This window comes from Condylura cristata, unplaced genomic scaffold (genome assembly GCF_000260355.1).
Source record: "Condylura cristata isolate star-nosed mole 26May11 unplaced genomic scaffold, ConCri1.0 scaffold00008, whole genome shotgun sequence".
Taxonomy (NCBI): Eukaryota; Metazoa; Chordata; class Mammalia; order Eulipotyphla; family Talpidae; genus Condylura; species Condylura cristata.
This window is the reverse complement of record NW_004567109.1, coordinates 23,500,230-23,522,602: the sequence shown is the minus strand read 5'-3', so window position 1 is coordinate 23,522,602 and position 22,373 is coordinate 23,500,230. Positions and strand designations below refer to the sequence as shown.

Below are 22,373 nucleotides of genomic sequence, written 5' to 3'. Positions count from 1 at the left end.
AACTAATAACTGATTGCAAGGTTGAAGGATCAGAGACTAACATGCAAATTTAGTCTCTTTCCTACAAAACAGTGCTGAATAGTAGAATTCAAAATGTAAAACACAACACCACTTACACTGGCACCTCTAAAAATGAAATACTTAGGTATGAATCTAAGAGATTACAGACAAGATCTATGAGGAAAATTTTTAAAATTCTGATGACTAAAATCAAAGAACTAAATAAATGAAGAGATACTTCTACACCCCAAAGACTCAATATAATCAAGATATTGGGCCTTTCTGCATCAATCTATAGATTCAAGGCAATCTCAATCAAAATTCCAGCATTTTTTACATATCAATAACTGATTCTAAAGTTTATATGGAGAAACAAAAGACCCAGAATGTCCAACCAACACAGTATTGGAGAGGAACAACACTGGAAGACTGGCATTCACTGACTTGAAGATGTAGTAAAAAGCAACAGTAATCAAAACAGTGTGTTATTGGCAAAAGAATAGACAAATTAATGGAACAGAGTAGAGCTCAGAAATAGACTCACATAAATATAATCCACTGCTCTTTCAAGGAGGCGCAACAGCAATATAGTGGAGCAAAGATAGTCCTCAATGGTGTTAACAACCACATGTAAAACTGAACGTCTACATTCAAAGAAAGAATCTTTACACAAAAATAAACTCAAAATGAGTCACACTCTTAAATGTAAAACATAAAACTAGAGAATTTTTAGAAGTGGGAAGGAAATCTAGGTGGCCTTGGGTATGGAGATGGCTTTTTTTTTTTTTTAAGATTTATTTATTTATGCATACAGAACTGGGGTACAGGCCAGAGGCTCAGGGGCGGTGAGAGGCTTCACCAGAGACAGAGTGGGGAGCAGAACAGGCAGATCGACAAAGTACACTGCTGAGGGGAGCAGCGGGCGGGCCAGGAGAGGTCTGCCTCGCCATGTGGTCACCTCCCACCTCCGGGGCAGGCGGGGATCGAACTCATGCGGAAATGGCCTAAGCTTCTTAGTGCAGTGCTTTAACCCGCTTGGTCACCATGGAGGGCCCCGGAGATGGCTTTTTTAAATAGAACACCAAAGCAAAGATGCATCAAAGAACTGATAAGATGGACTTAATTAAAAGTAAAATATTTTGCTTTGTGAAGAAATGAAGAGGCAAGCCACTTGTACATGAATGTTAGCTCAATAAACACAATTTAACAAAAGAAGAAAATCCACAATTTAGAAAAACGGACACATCTGTTAAAGACTCAACTGACTTATTCAAAATACACAAAAAACATGGCAGAAAATATCTGCATATCAGATAGCCAGCAAGGGGTTAATATTCAAGATAACAAATTCCTACAACTCACTAACAAAAATTAGTCAATTTAAAAAGTGGGCAGAAGGTCTGAACAGAATCCCTCCAGAGAAGACACCTGGCTGGCCAACAGGCCTGTGGAAAATGCCCATCACCCCTTCCCATCAGGGAGAGGCAATCCAAAACAGTGCGCCATCACCTCCACCTGGGGGGATGGCCCACATGGGAAGACCAGAAGCAAGTGTTCTTACGGAGGAAGAGGTGAGTGCAGGCAAAGGAGCCTCACACATTACTGGTGTGGATATAAACTGTGAAAAACATGGAAGCTCCTCAAAGGTTAAAAATAGATCTACCATGTGATTCAGCAATTCCACTTCTACGTATCTACCCCAAAGTATGAAGACACTAATTTGAAAAGAAAAATGTATCACTGGAGCACAATTCACAACAGCCAACATAGAGAAACAACCCAAGCACGCATCCATACATACATCTACACACGCATTCACATGCACACACGCACGTGCGCACACACACAACACAGTATTACTCAGCAATAAAATACATGTCGACATTTGTGGCACTATGGATATAACTGGAAGGGAAGATGCTAAACAAAGTGAGTCAGAAGACAAATACCAGATGGCTTCACCCATATGTGGAATATCAAGAAACAAAGCTGAGGAACAGACATCACCACACCAAAACAAGCCCTTGCACCCTGACTACAGAACTGAGGGTGCCAGAGGGCGAACACAGTGGGTGCTATGGGTAGAGGGTTGGGGCTGTGTGTGGTAGAAAGTTACTGGGCCTTTGGTGGTGGGCATGTTGTCAACATACTTTGAAGAACCTAAACTTCTAAAACATATACAGTGTTGTAAGCCCACGCTACCTCAATTAAAAGAAAAATGCATCCAAAGACTCTTAAAACAATGAGAAGACAAACAACCCAACTGAAGTATGGCTAAAGGCCTTAATAGACAGCTCACCAACAAGATACCTACATAGAAAATAAGCACGTAAAAGATGTGCCACAGCTTGTCAACAGGAAGCTGCACGTGAACGCACCAATGAGCTATCACTACAGCCCTCTCAGGGGCCAAGCCTGAGGCACCAACCGCCGATAGAAGTCTCCTGCGTTGCTGTTGGTGATGCAGAATGACTGTTATTTTGGAAGACGGTGTGGCAGTTTCATACAAAATTGGACATGCTCTTACTACATAATCCAGCAATCACATTCTTTGGTATTTACCCAAAGGAACTGAAAACCGTGTCCACACAAAAATTAGCATATGGCTGATTATAGCAGCTTTATTCATAATTGCCACAACTTGGAAGCAACCAAGATGTGCTTTAGTGGGTGAATGTATAAATAAACTGTGGTGCAGCCAGACAGTGAATATTACTCAGTGCTAAAAAGAAATCAGCCATCAAGACACAGAAAGACCTGGCGCACCCCTACACGCGTATCACTGCAGGAAAGAGCCCCTGTGAATAGGCCCCCCGCTGTAGGATTCTGCCTCCGTGACATTCTGAGAAAGGGAAACTATGGACACGGTGGAAAGACCAGTGGTCACCAGGGGCAAATGGCAAGGAAGGAAGACATGGGGTGGAAAGGTTGTTAGGGCAAAGACACTGCTCTGTGAGATATGACAAGGGTGACGCATGTCACCATGCACGTTTCCAAAGCCAGGAACGTGGAACACTTGGACCTTGCCGTGATAATGTGTCAGTGTAGATTTATCACCCATAACAAGAGCCACCCTGGCGGGGGTGTTGATAATGGGGGGCGCTGTCCGTGTAAGGGGACAGTGCATTCATTAATGGTAAATTTCTGTACTTTTTCCTCAGTGTTGCTGTGAATCTAAAAGACAACAGAAACTGAAACTTAACTTTCAAATAGTACTGGAAAATGTGCAAAGTATCTAGCTAGCTACAGAGAAGGAACAAATGTGATGGAACAAAAAGAGGTTAACTGGGGGATCTAGTTTAAAGGGACCTGGACATCATTATTCTTCCAACTTTTCTACTGGTGTCATTTCCCTAAAACGTAATGTTGAGGAGAAACATCCATGATAAGGATTAGCAACAGGTCAGAACGGAAGCCCAGAGCTTAAAGCCTGCAGTCACTGCTATGATACAGCACTTAGGCAAAGGAGGGGCTGGGCCAGATCCTTTCCACTCTTGGGAAAAAATAAAAAATAAGTCATGTCAAATATCAGTCAGGAGCCAAAACTGCAGTCACCTGAGTTGGTTGCAAGTGGAGCTACAGCTGGAGGTCACGGGGAAGGCACTAACCTGTAGTCAGAGCACTCCAACTGTTTATCCTACTGGTGAGCACACAGAAGCTAGTTAAGAATTCACTAATATAGTTAGATTTTTGGAAGATTTATAAACAGAAGTAGTATTAGCTAAAAGAGGAAAAAAGGTGTCCTATTTTATTCAATTTATTAAACAACTGTGCTGAGTTAGGATAAAAATCTTTTGGGCGCTTCCTGGTGGCGCAGCGGGTTAAAGCACAGCACTGAGAAGCCAAAGCCACTTCAGCATGAGTTCGATCCCCGCCTGCCCCGGAGCTGACCCATCTGGCGCGGCAGACCTCTCCTGACCCGCCTGCTGCTCCCCTCAGCAGAGTACTTCGTCGATCTGCCTGTTCTGCTCCCCACTCTGTCTCTGGTGAATCCTCTCACCACCCCTGCACCTCTGGCGTGTACTCCAGTTCTGTATGCATAAATAAATAAATAAATCTTTAAAAAAAAATCGTTCTTTCCTGGCGGCGTTGGTGGTATAGTGGTGAGCATAGCGGCCTTCCAAAAATTCACAGGGGCGCTTCTGCCAGAAGGGGCTCTGTGTTTCAGGGAATCTGTGCATCATTATCAGGCCTCCTCTGCTGGTTGTGTTCAGTTTCAAGTCAGCAGGCTTCTAATCAATCTTTCAACTTTTCTTATTGTTTCTCTTAACTTCCAAGCTCCTAGCAGAGAAAAATTGATGTCCCAAAGTCAGGAGCAGACATCTTCGCAACAGATAGTCTTGTGTAACACAAGACACATATGTGAATACAGAGGAAACAAGCAAGCAAGCAAGACAAAGGAACTGACAAAACTAAACCAAACTGAACTCTAGAAACATGACTGCAGAGTTGAGGCTGGGGCTGGGGAGAGGTGTGGGGTGGGAATACAGCAGGAGGAGGCTCACTGGCTATGGTGAAGGACTATGGGACCTGGGGTGTGGTGGGTGTGATGGTAAAAATACACCTGAGAGGAGCAAACCTATGCCCAAACCATACCCAGTGTTGTAAACCAGCGTCATCTTAATCAAGGAAACACAAGAAGCATTCATTTGGGGAAATTCACCTTCCTCAGGTTAATGGTATAGGCATCACAGCTGTGACCACCTCGGCCCGGAAGACACAGCCCGTGCGTCCATGCACGTGCGTGTCGTGTGTGTGTGCATGTACGCGCACTGACCACATGCATCTAAGGACCTGGGAAGATACACGCCAAAGCTTTAAGACTGGTATTTCTGATGTAGATCTCTTTTTATTGCTTTACTGTATATCCGCTTGCTGAAGTTATTTAAATAAAGCTATATACGTGTTTAAATGCATGGTTAATTATATAAGGCCCTGTGATCTTATAATTTTAGGCTATTAATGCCGTGTGAATAATATATGTGGTATCGGCCCTCCTTAGTGGGCAAAGTGGGTTAAAGGGCAGCACTGCAAGCAAGCCGCAGCCACTTCAGCATGAGTTCGATCCCCGCCTGCCCCGGAGGTGACCCACATGGCATAGCAGGCCTCTTCTGACCCGCCCGCTGTTCCCCTCAGCAGTGTACTTCATAGATCTGCCTGTTCTGCTCCCCACTCTGTGTCTGGTGAATACTCTCACCCCTCCCCCACACCTCTGGCCTGTACCCCAGTTCTGTATGCATAAATAAATAAATCTTTTCTTAAAATGTATGGTATCTATATACCAATGTGAATAATTATAAATAACTAGGAAAATGAGATCACAGGGAAAAGTATGAAATAAAATAAAATAAAAATCACCTCAGATTGGCTCTGAATGATGACAGTACATTTATCCTAAAAAGAGTTTATTCTAAAATGGCACATACACAGTTTTATTGAAAATAATTCTAATTTTTAGATTATTGAATCAAAAGTGGCTTCCAAAAAGATATCACCCAACAGTCTCATTTGGTTAAGCACAGCAATTTCCAAGAACCTCTTTAGTGTTTTCTAAGGCATCAATCTACTTATTGCAGACAGAATCAAGTACTGGTTTTGAATGTAAGATATACTCACATTTTTGTACACTTGTAAACAAGTGAGCACCAGTATTGCCCAAAGGGAAAGAGCCAGGTGAAAGTAAAGGACAGAAATGTCCTGCGGTAAGACAACGGATAAAGGACGAAAGTAATTCCAGCGGACTTGGCAACCAGAAATAGCAGGAAGAGGGAAGGCAGATATGGATGGGAGCATTGAAAGGCAACAGATGATAGTGATCTTTGCTTTTGTGGAAGATGAAGCTGCAAAGACAGTGGGAGATCAGAACATCAACAGCTTTGTACACCATGAAAGGAAGTTTTGGACACTTCCTGCAAGAGATCAGGGTTCAGAGCTCCCCTCCAGCTCAGAAATCGAGCTTCATTTGATTTAATATTCTAGGCCCTTGGCAAAGTATCTGGCATGCACCAGGAATTCAAAAATGTTGGCTAAATTGAATGCAATGATTTTATCAAATACTTTGTTTTTAGTATTAACCAAGAAATTTTCAACACTCTTCTTCCAGGACAGCTTGTTTCTTTTTCCGCATGAAGATGGTCTTTGAACAGGCTGTAGCTGTTCGTTAAGTCTGTCACCAGTTCCACATTACCAGCCATAATGAGGTCGCACCCCTCCAGATGTCAATACTTTCCAAATCTGCTGTCTGTGTTAGCTGATCTGTGCATACAGCTGAGAGCTGCACAACCACCTGTGACGTGGCTCCCAGGCCCCCACCTTTCCCCCGCCACCACCCCTCTCTCCGCCCTTTTGTAGTCACGCTGTGTGATTACTCACTGCACGCTTCTAGTGGATGCTCTTGTCTGTATCTTCCACTCTGTTAAAATCTATTCAACCTATTACTGTGAAGAATGACACCGATGTTTTCTCTAGTGTAAAATCAACGTGTATAATCTTGGATAAGCCCACTAGATCATGATATATTATCATTTTATATATTGTGGGATTGGCTAAAATGGTTCAGGAATTTTACATACAAGTGTTTGCGTGGTTTGGCCGGCGATTTTCCTTTCTTGTGTTATCTTGGTTGGGTCTGGGCAGGACAGGTTAGCCTCAAAACACATGTGAAGCGTGTCGCTCTTTTTATGTTCCCTGGAAGAGTTTGTCTGAGGCTACTTGTCCTTTTGACAAAATCCCCAATGAAGCTATATGGGGATGGAAATTTCTTAGTAGAAAGATTTTTAATTACTAATTTACTTTGTGTGTGTCTGTGTGTATGTTTTCTGACACTGAAATCCAAAATTATTAATTTCATTAGTTTAATGTTTATGGAACTTTAAGGTTTTTCCATAAATTCTTGAGTCCGTTTTGGCTAGTTATATTACTCTAGAAATTGATCCATTTTTTCAAAATGTTTGGCATAAATTGTTCATAATATCCTCTTTTTATCTTGGAAGGCCCAGGCCTGGTCTGTCTGGCACTGGTGCGCCCAAGTGCCCCCTTCCACGCCCACCCAGCCCCTCCACATCAGTCTTGCCAGAGGTCGGCTAGTTTTATCATTCTTTTGAAAAACAAACTTTTGGCTCCAATAATCCTTTAAACTGTAAGTTTGTCTTTTTTTTTCTTCGTTAAACTGCTTTGTTATTTTCTGTAACAAAATATTATTTATTCCTTCTCTGCATTTAACTTGCTATACATTTTCTAATTTCTTGAAATAGATGTGTAGATGACTGATTTTCAGCATTTGTTTGGGTTTTCTTGTAATAGATGCATTTAGTTCTATAAATTTCCCTCTAAGTTTGGCTTTAGTAGCATTACATCAATTCTGTCATGCAGTATTTTTAGTATCATTCAAAATATTTTCCAGTTTGGGCCTCCCTGGTGGTACAGCTGGCTAAAGCACAGCACAGCAAGCTGGCTGCAGCCGCTTCAGTGAGTTCCATTCCCAATCCCCACCCTGGAGGTGACCCACATGGTGCGGCAGACCTCTCCTGACCCGCCAGCTGCTCCCCACAGCAGTGGGCTCCGTCGATCTGCCTGTTCTTTCCCCACTCTGTCTCTGGTGAATCCTCTCACCACCCCTGCACCTCTAGCCTCAACCCCAGTTCTGTAAGCATAAATAAATCTTCTATAAAAACTTTTTCCAATTTCCATGACTCTTTTTTCTTTGACCCAATTGATTATGTACAAGCTTATCTCTTAATTTGTAAGTAAACAGTGATTTTTGTGGCTCTCTATTATTGATTTCATAATTCCACTATGGTTAAAGAATTTATTCCATATACTATGAAGACTTGCTGAGGCCTACCCTATGTGTGGTCTGTGGCTTCATCATCATTTACTTAATAAAATCTGAACTCTTTAACGTGACCTAAATCATCACCCAGTGAGAACCATCCTCTCCACTTTAAACCCTAGGTGCCAGCCAGGCTAATCTTCCCACAGGCTTCCCAACATGCCTTGTGCTTTCACTTTGTGCCTTGCACATAGCCTCTCTGCTTTGCTAGAAATCACATCACTCGGTTCTTTGCTCCTCCTTATCCTTCTAAGATTCGGCTCAGCTCCCTCTCCACCTGCAGCCTTTCCAGGCATTCTCTCCATCTCTGGACTTCCCCAGTTGGTAAAGTATATGCCGGTGGAATGCCAACCTCCTACCTTTCTCCCTCGGTCCCACCCCCACCCTGCTGCCAGAGTTTCTCAGCCTCTTAAAATCCTTTCAGCAGCAGCTTCCATACAAGTCTCTCCTACCCTCCCCCAGGTCCCTTCACCTTTACTCAGTTCTCTCTGCTGAAGACACAGTCCCACCTATTCATTCATCTTTCAAGACCTAGCTTGTAGGTCCTGACTACCCTTCCCCAGGCACAATTAACCACTCCCTGGATAACCGGGATAACAAGGGGAGTACAGTGGTTGGGCAGGAGAACGTCTCTTCATTAATCTTCAACTATGGTATTTATTGATTTTTAAATCTCAATGAAAGGAGATGATGAGATTTTAATGTTTTCAAAGGAGAGTGTGGGCTTTTTAAAAGACTGGCAAACACTGTAAGCACAGTTCCACTTCCCTCTATCTAAGCATATGGAACGCCCAGTACATTTTTTTTTCTTTTCTTTTCTTTTTTTTTTTTTGTACCTAACCAGACTATAATTTCCTCAAAAGCAGGGGCTGGGCTTATTTAATTTTGTTCTTTAGGGACTGGTACAGTCACTAGCTTAATAGTTACCATTAAATGACAATGGAATGAAGTTCAAAAGGGAATAAAAGAAGACAATTTTAAATTCTAGGTACTCAAATAGAAATTCCAGAAGAAGTTACCTGTTCTGTTGATCCCCTTCATACCAAAGTCCCACACACTGTGTTTCCACCAGGAGCCTGACTACATGGAAGAACCTGAATGGCCCACCGCATCAGGCCTGCATTCTATGCCTGACCTCAGGGCCCTCCAGCTAGCTCCTCTCCTTTGTGTCTCACTACTCGTCAACCCTCCCCACCGCTCTTGACACCTCTCTCAACAATCACTGTTGCTTCAGAAACACTGCTAATGTTCTACTCACCCGAGTACATTTTCCAAGTCCCCAAGTGTCTTACCCCAGTAGACTGGGCCCCTGCTTCAGAGACGACCTCTCTCTCAAAGTCTTCCTTCAGTCCACTTCTTTCTCGTCTCTCACACACGTAATCGGCCCTGTCTTATCCCTGGTTCCTTTCTGTGAGCTTCAGCTTTCCTTCAGCAAATGTCTCAGGCCCCACGCCTCTCTTCCCATGTGCCCCATGCTGCCTGGAACAAAGCTGAGTGTGTAACCAACTGTCATTCAACAGTAATACTTGTTGACTGACATAAAAAGTCATTGATATCTCCACCTTGGCTTCTCTCCCACTCAAGGGCTGCTTGGGTGGCATTCACACGATCCCTACAAGGAGCTATCACTGCAATTTGCCCAAATATTTCCTTGTAATCCTATCTTCTGCATGTTGCCATGCAGAAGACATTCCTGCTCTAGCTGAGGGAAAAGGAAGAGCTTGTTTTCATAGCTCTGTGACAGAAGCAGAGGCTTTTCAATTTTCTTTTGTTACACTTAAAGTATGCCCCCGTGCACACACATACCAGAAGTGATTTTTGCCTTTTGCCTTTCCAGAGCAAGCAATCTTTAAATTCTCAACTCTGTATTATCCTGTTCTAAACCTTCTCTTTGGTAAAAGTTTGCTTTCCTGAGCCTTTTAAAATACCCCCAGGTAGAGCGAAAAGAAGAAAAATAAAGGTATCACACTCTCTGATTTCAAACTATACTAGAGGGATAGTAATCATAACAGGATGGGCCAAAACAGAAACAGAGACCAGTGAAGTAGAACAGAGAGCCCAGAATAAAGCACACAAATACAGGGCAGTTACTCTTTGACAAAGGAGCCAAGGACATACAATGGAGAAAGCAAAGTCTCCTGAACAAAAGCTGCTCAGAAACTTGGACAACCACATGCAAAAAATGAAATTACATCATTTTTACATTCATTCATTACATCATTACCTAATTCTATACACAAAATTCAAGTTGGGTTTAAGACGTGAAACAATAAAATACAGAAAAGAAAACACAGTGATCCACTCATGGACACCCACCCCACGCTGTACTTGGGGATGCAGCTCCAGTGGAGAGGGGAACAAAACCCGGGATAAACAGGCGGCGCTACGTCAAGCCAAAGACACCTGTCTCAAGACAGAAACCAGAACTGAAACAAAAAGACAACCTGTGGTTGGGAGAAGATCTTTGTACATCATACACTTGACAAGGGCTTGATTTCCAAAATATATAAAGTATTTATGCAATCTAACAACAGAAATCAAACAACCCATTCAAAAAATGGCCAAAGGATTTAATAGTCACTTCCCCTCCGAAGAAGAGGACATTCAGATGACCCATTAGGACAGGAAAGAATGCCTAACATCACTTATTGTAAAGGAAGTGCAAACCCCAAAGAGGTATCACCTCACCTGAGAAAGGCCTACATCAAACCCATGTCTGAGAGGAGGTAGAGAAGGGAGCTCTCACCCGCTGCTGCTGCTGCTGGGAATGCAGTCGGGAGCCTCTGTGGAAACCAGTATGCCGACTCCCCTGCCCCAAAGGAATGAAAAGTCCACATGACCCAGTCATACCACTGCCGGTTACCCAAAGAATAATATAAAAGGGTCCCGGCACCTGTGTTCGCACAGGGTCATCCACAGCAGCACCGTCGGCCCCGGGAGCCGCGCAGAGGCCCCTGAGGGGCTCCAGGGCCCCGCAGGCCAAGCCGGCAGCACCACAGTGGCAGGAGAGCCAGCCCTGGGTGAGGGTGAACAGGGCGCCTGCCCTCACCCTCAGAGGCCTTACTCCACCGGACAGGAGAGAAATAAACTTCGCGGCGCTGCCGCTGACATGTGGGGAGTCAGCATGTAACGGTAGAGAGGCGCCTCGACTGAAATGACACTATCCCAAACTCTCATAAGCCACTCCACCTAACGTTACTTCAGCCCCTTTCAGATGAAGCAGGCATTGGTGGGAGCTGTATCCGCACCCCTCAAGGATGGAGGGCGAGTCCCCAGCAGCTGGGACCACAGTGGGCAGGAAGGCCCCACCCAGTCCTCTTCCAGAGACGCAGTCTGGGGCCACGCCCCCTTAGGCTGGAGCCCTGACTACCAGTCTACTGGCAGCAGGGCACGATAAAGGGGAAAGGCAGACCCCGCTCCCGGCCAGCAGGGTCGGCCCAAATGCACAGTCCCGGGGGTAGCCGGGCTTTCTTGGACCGAGTTACAGCTCGGCTTTTCCCTTGACTCTCCTGCTTCCTGCGGCTCCCTCTCCTTTTCCCTTCAGGGTCTTGATCCCAAAATCACTCCCTACAAACACATTTTCACATGGTCACCTTTACCTCAGAGTCACTTTCCCGTGATCCCAAGCTGAGACAGGATCTGTATCCTTGACCCAGCATCAAGCTGCCTCCGTGTGTGGCTCACACATCTCCCGACCAAAAATGAAGACACACGCAACCACATGGGTGGAAACATTAGAACAGACACTGCAGAGAAAGTCAGAATGCACTATACTACTAAAAGACTATGTTTTGGGCCCTCCCGGGTGGCGCAACATGTTAGGGTGCAGCACTGCAACATGGCCGCAGCCACTTCAGTGCCGGTTTGATCCCTGGCGGGGAAGTGATCCCCTGGCGGGTAAGTGCGCGGCAGACCTCTTGTCTCCTGCCCACTGCTCCCCTCAGCAGTGCACTCTGTCCGTCGGCCTGTTCTGGCCCCACTCTGTCTCTGGTGAATCCTCCCACCGCCCCTGCATCTCTGGCCTGTACCCCAGTTCTGTATGCATAAATAAATAAATCTTAAAAAAAAAAAAAGACAGACTTTGAAACAAAATGAAAGACAACAAATACTTTGTAAGTCTCTCTGAAAACCAAAACTTTAAAATTGCCTTAAAGAAAATATTACCACTTTGCTTATAATCAAATGAGGAAATCATCAAATACATAAGTCACATCACAAAAATTAAGAATCTATTATCCATCTGTGCTGCTGCCTGGTATTATTAGAATTAGAGCAGATATTTCTTGAATGCATTATCTTACTGAACCTTAAGTCATTCTGCAGGAGGTAAGACACAGGGCCAGGAGTAAATAAATGACACAAAGGCGTAGAACTGGGACTCAAAGTCAGGCCAGGCTCACCGAGAGGACTCAACTTTCCCATCTGTCTTCTGGCTTCTTGCACACTGCACATATGCCCTGCGCACGAAGCCCTGAGAGCCGAGTGCTCTACTAGCTCACTAAGCAACTTGCCAACGAGGACGGAGCCCAACAGGCGAGCGCATGAGCCTCCACGACCAGGGTCTCTCCTCTAACTCTGCTACGGGGCTTCCCTGGCGACAGGCGGAGGCTCTGCCTCCCAGGGGCACACACTAGAGAGAATGAGTTAAAGAATTAGTCCGCGCACATTTTGCAGGAGGAAGATGACCAACACAAGGCTTTCCCACAGCAATTGAAAGGTTCTTCTGCCCTCTTGTGGCGGAAGGAGAAAGTTACATATCAAAGCGCCACTAAAGCTAAAATACCATATAAAGGCAGTTGGCAGGCAGACACAGAACAGCAGGAGGCAGCTGTAACTGGCTCAAAGTGGGGATTTAGTAACTCAAAAGTTTGATTTTAGGGCCCTCCCTGGTGGTGCAACGGGTTAAAGCACAGCACTGAGAAGCTATCCCAGCCACTGCAGCATGAGTTCGATCCCCAGCCAGGGACATGATCCATGTGGCACAGCAGACCTCTCCGGTCTCTCTGCTGCTCCCCTCAGCAGTGTATTTCAGTAGATCCGCCTGTTCTGCTCCCCACTCTGTCTCTGGAGAGTCCTCTCATCTTCCCCAGCACCTCTGACCTGTACCTCAGTTCTCGTATGCATAAATAATCTTTTTTAAAATCTAGACATAATGATTAAACACAAAAACATTTTCTTACATGACATTATCATATCTAATAAAATTAGCAATCTTATTATCGCCTAATCCTTAGTCCAGATTCATAGTTCCACAATTTTTTCAAAATGACCTTTTCACAGATAGTTGGTTAATTATAGAGGGAATTGTATACTTAGTCAAAGAAATTCCAAACCCAACCTGCAAGACTGTGACTATTAAATCTTAAAAGAATTCCTGGGCTCCCAAGCCCCGACCAATAGGAAATGAACGGCTAAAGTCATACCACTTCCAGGAAGGGCATCCACCCACCTTAAGGTGGCCTTGGCAGACAATGGTTAAGGAAGAAGCACACCACCCCTTTCAGTCATCATCCTCCAACCCCCTCCAATCCTAAGTGATCACTAACTTACTTTCTTTCTCTACAGATTTGCCTGTTTTGGACATTTCATACACTATCTGGTCGTTTTGTGATGAGCTTCTTTCACTTAACATAATGTGTAAAGGTTCATCTGGTTGTAGGATTTATCAGTACTTCACTCCCTTTTGTTGCTGAATATGTATGGACATGACACACTTAACTATCCATTCATCCACTTTTTGTTTTTTATGAATAATACTGTCATGAAACTTGTGTTCAAATTTTAATGTGGATATATGTTTTCATTCTCTTTGAGGGTGGTCCTAGGAGTACAATAGCTGGAGCAAATTGTAGTTCTGTGTTTAATTTTTTAAGAAACTACCTGTTTTCCAGAGTGGCTAGATCATTTTACTTTGGGTGCATTAAGGATTCCTATTTCTTCACATCCTCACCAAAACAAGTTGTTATGGATCAGTTTTATTATTGCCAGTTTAGTGGGTGTTAAGAGGTAGCTCATAATTTTGATCTGCATTTTTCTAGTGATGAATAATGTACTTTTCATGTGCTTACTGACTATCTGTTTATATTCTTTGGAGAAAAGGCAGTAGACCTATTTTAAAAATTAGGTTACTTGTCTTTTTATTATTGAGTCACAAGAGTCATATTTTCTAATTATTCCCATCTGTTACATTAATAATAAAAGGTTCCTAACCACCTAGGAGAGTAAGTGTTCTTAAACTAGTTTTAAATGCATCCAAATCAATTAATGACAATTTCTATTATGCAAGCTTTCATGAGCCGATCAGCAATAGTTTCACATCAATGACATCAAAGACCAGGCTTCTGAGCGTCATCCAATCGACAACAGTCTTACTCAGGTAAGTAACTGTGAGGCCACAGCAAAAGATCAACCAATTTCTGCATACTTTTACTTCTGAAAGTTGGCCAATTCCTGAATTCTACTGTTTTAAAGACCAGAATAAATAATGGCTCTTCAACTGTGGCTATCAGAATACTTTTACACTGTTAATTTATTAAGGATGCAAAGAGTGTTTAAATGTAGGTTATTAATTATATTGAAACTTTAAAAATAATTATTTATTTAAAATCAACAATAAAGCCATTAAATTTTATGAAAAAAGAACTATACTTTCCAAACCCCCCCCCAAAATTTTTTTAGTAGGAAGAATGGCATATTTTACATTTTTAAAAGATCTGATTTGTAATATAATAAAAGAAATGAAGACTGTTTCAGTCGCTATGGAAAACAGTATGGAGGCTTCTCAAAATATTAAAAATAAATTCACCATGTGATCCAGCAACCCCATTCCTATATATCTGCAAAGAATATAAAAACACGAATGCAAAGGGATATACGCACTGCTGCTCTCACTGCCGCACGACACGGCGGCTGAGCTACTGGAAATGATCTGAGTGCCCAAAGACAGGTGAGCTGATCAAGGTAGGGGTGTGTGTGTGTGTGCGTGTGCGTGTGCGTGTGTGTGTGACAGAGAGAGACAGAGAGAGACAGAGAGAGAGAGAGAGAGAGAGAGAGAGAGAGGATTATGCTAAGATTTGAAATGAATCAGAAAGACAATGGCTGGCTGGTTTGACTCATGTGGAATCAAAAAAAAAAAAAAAGGAACAGAAAAATATAAGCCAAAACAAACCTCAGTAATCTGAATGTAGAAGGAAGCTACCACATAGGGAGAGAAGGCCAAATCCTTTCTGTTCTGATTTGTGCATGTCACTCAGCGCTAGCACATTCCTATCTTGTCTTTGAGTTCTCTGTACTTTATTTAACTGGTCACTTTTTCTATTCTAGCATCAACACTATCGTTTCAAATAATATGGTTTTACACGTCTAATGTCTTGGCGGGCAAGTGCTTCCTCTTTACAGAGAATAGCCATTTGGGTGTTTACAGAGAACACCACTTGGGTGTTCATGGGCCCAGGTGTTTTTTGATGAATTGTGATTTTCTGAAGGTGGCTGAACTATACACACTCACACACACCCACTGCCGCCAGGGTGGGGGGTTCCTGAAATCCCGAGCGCCCTCCAACCTGGCTGCAGCCCTCCCAACCCAGGGACTGTGTATCCCCTGAGACCCCTGTCAGAAGAGAAAACTAGACTGCCAAGAGGCTCAGCTCAGGGTCCCTACAGAAAGAACAGCTCATTTGACTCAGAAGAGTTTTCATCAAGCAGGAGAAAGACACTGACAGAGGTCAGCAGCGGGGAACAGACTGGATGCAGCGAGAATTTAGAACATGAGATGAGCAAGGGAGGCAGAAGCAGTACACAGCAGGAGAGAAGAGCTCACTGCGTCCCCCGAAACCACACTCACCAGTGATTCTCTGGCCTGCGGTGGCCTTATAGCGGGCTCTTCTGACAGTCTACACAGTGAGCCAAAACCGCAGACCTTTCTTTTATTTTTTATTTACAATTTTTATTTATTTTTCTTATTTACAATTAGGCTTTACCTAGTTCCCAGAAATTCACAAAGTAGATCACTGTGTTATAAAAATGTTATATAGGTAAAATGAAAATCAGCGTCTTACTGGAGTTTACTGTGACTTCTCAGTCAGTACCCCATTAAGAAGCCTGGCTCTTGCTCAGTATTCAAGTGTACTGCATGCCCACTGCCACTGCTGCCAGCTGAGAATTCCTGTAATTCTCTGAAATACACTCTATTATCAGCATGTCATCAGTGCCGGCTTGAATTGGACATGGCATGCAATCACTGTTATTCTTGTTTCTACATTATAAGTCTGTGCTAGCTTAGCCATTAATTCAGTTTGCTGTGAGTTGTTTCGTTAACAACTATAATGAGTATTGATGTGTATTTACATCAATAAGATTGGCATAAATTTCCAAAAACAAAGCCTCCATGCATATGTGGGTTACTGTTCAAATATGAATAATCTTACAGCTTATTTCCCCCAAAATTTGCTTGTAGAGATGTTCCAACCACACCACCCAGTTCTTTTTCCACTGAAAATTGGGACTAGATGGAATAAGTGGGCCACAAGGTCTGTTGCCCTAACTGCTATGGTCAAAAAAGTTCACGAGGGAATAAAAGTCTTAATATGTCAAGCACGTGGCAGAATCAAAGCATTCAGTTATCAAGTACTGCCAGGAAGAATACAAATGTGGAAAACAGGAAACCTTTCATTTAAGCCGTCTCCATGAGTGACCGCCTCACTTAAAATTCTGTCTTCCCCCAGAAAGAAAAGGAAAAAAATATCGGGTGGTTTCACTCATAGCAGGAGTATAAAGGACCAGGGGAGAAAAATAATAATAATAATAATAATAATAATAATAATAATAACAAACAACTATTTACCAGGGATATTTTATGGGGGTGGAGTGCGGAATGGGATCAAAAATGGGTGGGGGGAATACACTGGACTCTGGTGCTGGCACACGGGTGAATGGGTAGTGGGAAGCCCACGGGGATTACAACTGAGATGGAAAAAGGCACAAAATGATGAAAAAATAAACTATTACATTATTTTCTTTTAAATTCTGTCTTCCCATCTGTAAAATGGAACAGTAGTAGTCCAGAGTCTGCCAGTCTGTTTTTATGACCTCAAACAAGGCATTACCTTGCTGAGCCTTACTAGTTTCACCTGTAAAATGTGGAAATACTACCAAATATATCTAGTAGGGGGGTTAAACAAAACGATGATTTCAAAGCACTTTAAAACAGTGTAAGCTGGGTTATAAACACAAGAGCAGGACAGTACCAGGGCATAAAGGTCTATTTGGCCATTTCAGTGGCTATATAGTGTCCATCAATGCACGTACCACACTTTATTCACTCAATCCTCTCTAAGCTATTTAGATTGTGTCCGTCCTTTTTCTAATAAACAGTGCTGCTCTGTGCACACAAATGGGCCACAAAACATCTTTGCTTCTGAAGATTTGATGATGCGCTATTAACTTAAGTGGCCAATTGAGATTACAGTTCTGAGACCATTCTTCCACCCGATTCAGACTGAGGTGGCAGCTTCTGGGGAGAACGTTCACTCTGCACATCCTGGCAGACTTGGTGAGCCCGGCAGCCCCGGCTGCCTCCCTGCCCACTGCTTGGACGACACCCCAGCAGTGGCTGCCTCATGTCCAGCCAGCAGAACAGCCCAGAAGAGGACGGTCACAGAAACTACCCTGGGCTTGCCAGGAGCCGTATCAACTATGGCAGCATCAACAGATTTCAAGACTTTAGGGCCATCTTCCAGCTTTTTTTCAGAACCACCACCAATCTTATGCAGCTCAGCGAATTTACAAGCAGTATCAGCTGGGTGTCAACCCAGCCCAGGGACACAGCCAGCACTGATCTGGTAGGTTCAGAATAATCACCTGACTTCACAGCCAGCTGCTGCCACTTTTGCTGTCACACTGCCACCATGAACCTCTGACAGACCACGCTGTCCTCAAGAAGAGCTTCCCTCAAAGCTTTATGGTGCCTTTTAAGACTTCAGTTGTAACAGTGACTGAAGTCAAGGGCCACAGTACCAGGTTGGGGAACACCAGTCTCAACTCAGCCCAGAGGGTCAGCCCCACCACCACCAACTGCAGAGGTTCAGAGCGGCAGGTACACGGCAGCAGCCGGAGGAGCTGGGGGCAGGATTCAGGCCAGAGCGCCAAGCAGCGTGGTTCCACGGGCAATGCATCTTCGTGGGTGACTTTCCACCCTGAAGCAAGTAACAGGTTACTTGGCCATGTGAACACTGGGCTCCAGCAATCTGTCACCATTCCAACCAGAAACCAGCACAAATGCTACCGTGTTGGGACTGAAGCCAATTTTCTTAATGTAGGTGCTGACTTCCTCAACCAGTTCCTCGTATTCCTTCTGGCTAGAAGGTGGCCTGCGCATCCTGTTTCACACCCAGTACATGAACCAAAGGGCATGCTCGTGGGTCCCCATTCTTGGAGATGCTGGCTTCAAATTCACCCACACCAGCAGGCACAATCAGAACAGCACAGCCCGGGGAGTGCCTCCATGTGTGCTGACAAGGTGTCTGTGTCCTGGGCGCCAACGATGGTCACATGACACTTGCTGGTTCCCCATAGCCATGGGGAGACAAGGATGGTGATTCCACGCTCCTGTTCAGCTGTCCAGTTACCCAAGACAGGCTCAAAGGACCTCCTGGAATTTTTCAATTCTTCTTACATGGATCCCGCCACATCTGTAGGGCAGATGACCAGTAGTGGTGGACTTGCTCTGATCGACATGCCCAGCGATGACCATGCTGACGGTCCCATTCTTCTCCTTTCCCATTCTGGCTTAGTTTAACTATGGCTTTCCAGACACCTGTGTTCTGGCAGCAAACTCACTGCAAAGAAAATCTTTGCACGCTTGTATTCTATTATAGGACACTGCCAGATCAAAGTTACATATATTTGAACTTTTGAAAACACTTTATTACCTTCCAGAAATCCATTCATGGTATATAAGAATAATGGCTTAGGCCTCGCTGGTGGTACAGGGGTTATTAAAGTCTCAGCACTATCAAGACAGCATCATCCACTGTGGCACAAGTTCAATCCCAGCCAGGGAAGCTGACCTACCTGGTGCAGCAGACCTTTGCTGACCCCCCCGCTGCTCCCCCCAGTCTGCCTGTTCGTCTCCCTACTCTGTCTCTGGTAAATTCTCTCACCACCACCACCCCAACCCCCTGCACCTCTGGCTTATACCCAGCTCTTACATGCATCAATAAATAAAAATAAATCTTTAAAAAAAAAGAAGAATGGCTTGCTGACACCTGTGCAGGACAGTATCATTCTAAAATATTTGTCAATATGGGAGATAAAAATAATATCACTGTCAAGCCTCCCTGGTGACACGGGTTAAGTCTCAGCTTTCTGAAGCAAATTCTGAGAAGAGTCTTTCATACTCGCCAGGCCCAGGGACACTCACTTCCCACAGAGCCAAGTTTCTGCCTGCTAGCACTTCCCACCAGGCTAAGGGATCTCCTTCAGCAATCTTTTTTAGCAAAATTCTGTCAGCAACACATTTTCTTGTCCTTATTTGAAACTGTATATCATCCTCATTTTAAAGGATATAAGCAATTCTAGGAGGACAGACTTCTGGTATTTTTCTTTCAACACTGTAAAAGTCTCTCATTGTGTTCTAAGCAGGAATTACTCCATATGTAAGGCTTCCCCTTCTCTGTCTGCTTGCGAGAATTTCACTTCTTTTTGAGATTTCAGGAGTCTGACTGTAATATAGCTTATTGACTGATCCTCCCATAATCGTTTATAGAGTTTAGTTTCTTACATCTGTAAGTGAATGCCTTTTTTCAATCAAACTTTTCATTCATTATTTCTTCACCTATTTTTGCTGATTTCATATATATACATGTAATTAGGTATTATACACACCTACACTTATATAGAGAGACATATAAATGAGACTACCTACAGGTTCCCGAGGTTCTTTTCATTTTTATTCAGTAATTTTTCTTTCTTCCTTCAAACTGGTTAATTTCTATTACTCTTCAAGTTCACTGATTTCAGTAAAATACAATCTATGTTACATGAAATCTTCATTCATTCCTATGCTTTTCAGTTGTAGAAACTGCATTTGGTTCTTTTTATACTTTTCATTTCTCTCTGAAAACTACTACTCTACTGTGTCTTCCTTTAAACTTTTTCACAGTAGTACTTTGTTAAACCCAACATCAGGGCCATTTCATCTTAGACTTGTTTTTTTTCTTGCGTATGAACCAGATTCGCCATCTGGGACTTGGTAAGTCACCCAGGACTGGGCGCATTACTCTGTTTGCTGATAAACACACCGAAGATCATAAGCTACTGTACAAAGGTTTGAACAATCTATTCAAGGACAAATATCTAAAAGGCCTGAGGGTTAGAATAATGGAAAGGTTAGGAAGCAATTACTCAACTAATAATTAAGCAAAGGACACAGAGAACCAGCAATCAACAAGGAAGCCTGCAGCACTGCCAGCCAATGGAAGCCCCTCTGTGGAGTGGTGGCCTCCTCCCCTCCTTGCCGCCCCCCCATACTCTCTGCTATTTCTTCTCTGAGGCCCTGTTCTCTCTTTACCAGTTAGAATGCAAAACTAAACTAAATAAGTATGCATTATATTTTTCAATAAAATAATGAACATAGATTGTAAAGACAGAAAATCAGGATTCAATTCCAGTTCTAGTAATTAACTAAGTAACTTCTGCAAACTAATTAAACTAAATACTTAAGTTTGTTCAATTGGAAAATAAGGGTAAGAATAGCATTTTCATATGATTATCATAGGAATTCAAGTAAATTTATAAACTGTCTATCCTAAAACCTGATACACGACAGGTCTGCCATGAACTTCCTCTAATCCTGGTCATGTCTTCTGCGAGTTAGTGGTTCTCAAAACAAGAGCGACTCCTACCCCTTGTACCCACGGTCATCTGTTTTATGGTTATGTGTGAATTCATTCATTACAGATACACACAATGTCTCCAACTATGTATTTCTACACTGTACTGATATAAACACTCCTTATCCTGGGTAGTCTCCAAGACTTAAAAAAATAACTTGATACAGAGAAATTTAAATAAATTTGGGAAACATAAGTTAGTGATAATTAAAGGTAAGCACTTAAGAGGCACTTAAACATTCCATGTAAGACAATAAATTAAAGATACAACACTACACTGTAAACTGTGGCTTGATGAGAAATAGTCCAATTCTTCATAGAAACAGAGCCCTTGTGAAGGCCTCCACGCAGTTATAGGTCAATTGCAAGCTGCCTCTTTCAACTCATTTTACTCTCACATCTCGAGACTATCTCCTCTAAAATTCTACACTGGTTTCCAGAAGATGTTTATAAAAGTAAAATCACTTTGAGAAGACATACTGGGGTATCAGAAAAGATTTTTCTGAGTATCTCCAGCACAGAGCTTAGACGGCTGACAGACAAGAGCCACAAGGAAAACTACGGTCACCATGTGACACTTCCAGTATGGCAGGAGGAGAAGGTGCCCGCCGGTGCCCTGGGCAAGCCCTGGGATCCAGCCAAGGGGCTCCAGGCAGCAGGTGGAAAGCTCAGTGTCACACAGCACACCAGAGGCACCGTGGGTTAGGGATCAGCAGCCCGGAGGGACAGCCGCAGGACTCTGTTCAGAAGGGCTGAAAAGATTAAGTTCCCTGAGGGAAAACAAAACAGACAATAAAAGAAAGTGAAAATGGGGCCCTCCCTGGGGGCACAGCGGGTTAAAGCACAGCACTGAGAAGCTAAAGCCACTTCTGCATGGGTTCGATCCCTGCCTGCCCCGGAGGTGACCACACGGCGTGGCAGACCTCTCCTGGCCCGCCCGCTGCTCCCCTCAGCAGTGTACTTAGTCGATCTGCCTGTTGTTCCCCACTCTGTCCCTGGTGAATCCTCTCACCCTCCGCATCTCTGGCCTGTACCCCAGTTCTGTATGAATAAAAATAAATAAATCTTAAAAAAAAAGTGAAAATGGAAAATTTAAGGATAAGGGAAAGAATGTTTTAAGGGCAGAAGAAAACCAACTTCAATACAATGCCCTAAGGAAGAAAGTGGCAAAGGGAGCACTATTAAGAACAGTAATTAAAAAGAACAACATTGAACTAGAAGAACTAGAAGTGCTGGTCCAGTCTGGAGTCTCATTAAAGAACAGCGCATCTCCGAGGGTCGAACAGCGCATCTCCCGGGGTCACGGCGGCTCTGCCCCGGCTTGCAGCCTCAGGAGACAACAGCCACTAAGCCCACAGCCACCTGGTGGCAGGAGGTGCCCTCAGCCCGGGCCAGCCTTGCTGGGGCTCTCCCAGGCCCTGAGGAACGGGGCAGGACCGCGGCCACTCGAAAGCGCAAGAGCTCATCATCTGCAAGGGCTTCTCCCGAGGCAGGCAAGGCGGCCGTACTTACTGGAGTCCTCCCACTGGAGAAAATGCAGCTTCCACGCAGAGTAATACAAAAATCCCAGAACCAGAAAAAGGCAGAGGGCTAGCAGCAGGTTGCGCACAAAGACCAAGAGTCCCATCTTCACATGATTTACGACTCCCTAC

At 43.8% G+C, this 22,373-nt stretch overlaps 1 protein-coding gene across 5 annotated transcripts in view; it reads right to left on the bottom strand.

The window, feature by feature from the left end:
* The window catches only part of ST3GAL3 (ST3 beta-galactoside alpha-2,3-sialyltransferase 3), a 144,765-nt gene extending 122,392 nt beyond the window's left edge, over positions 1-22,373 (bottom strand). For all 5 annotated transcript variants that reach the window (XM_012722386.1, XM_012722387.1, XM_004678896.2 and 2 more), the window contains exon 1: positions 22,234-22,373. In XM_012722386.1, coding sequence (XP_012577840.1) covers positions 22,234-22,348 — 115 coding nt within the window. In that variant the 5' untranslated portion in view covers positions 22,349-22,373. The remainder of the gene's footprint in view (positions 1-22,233) is intronic.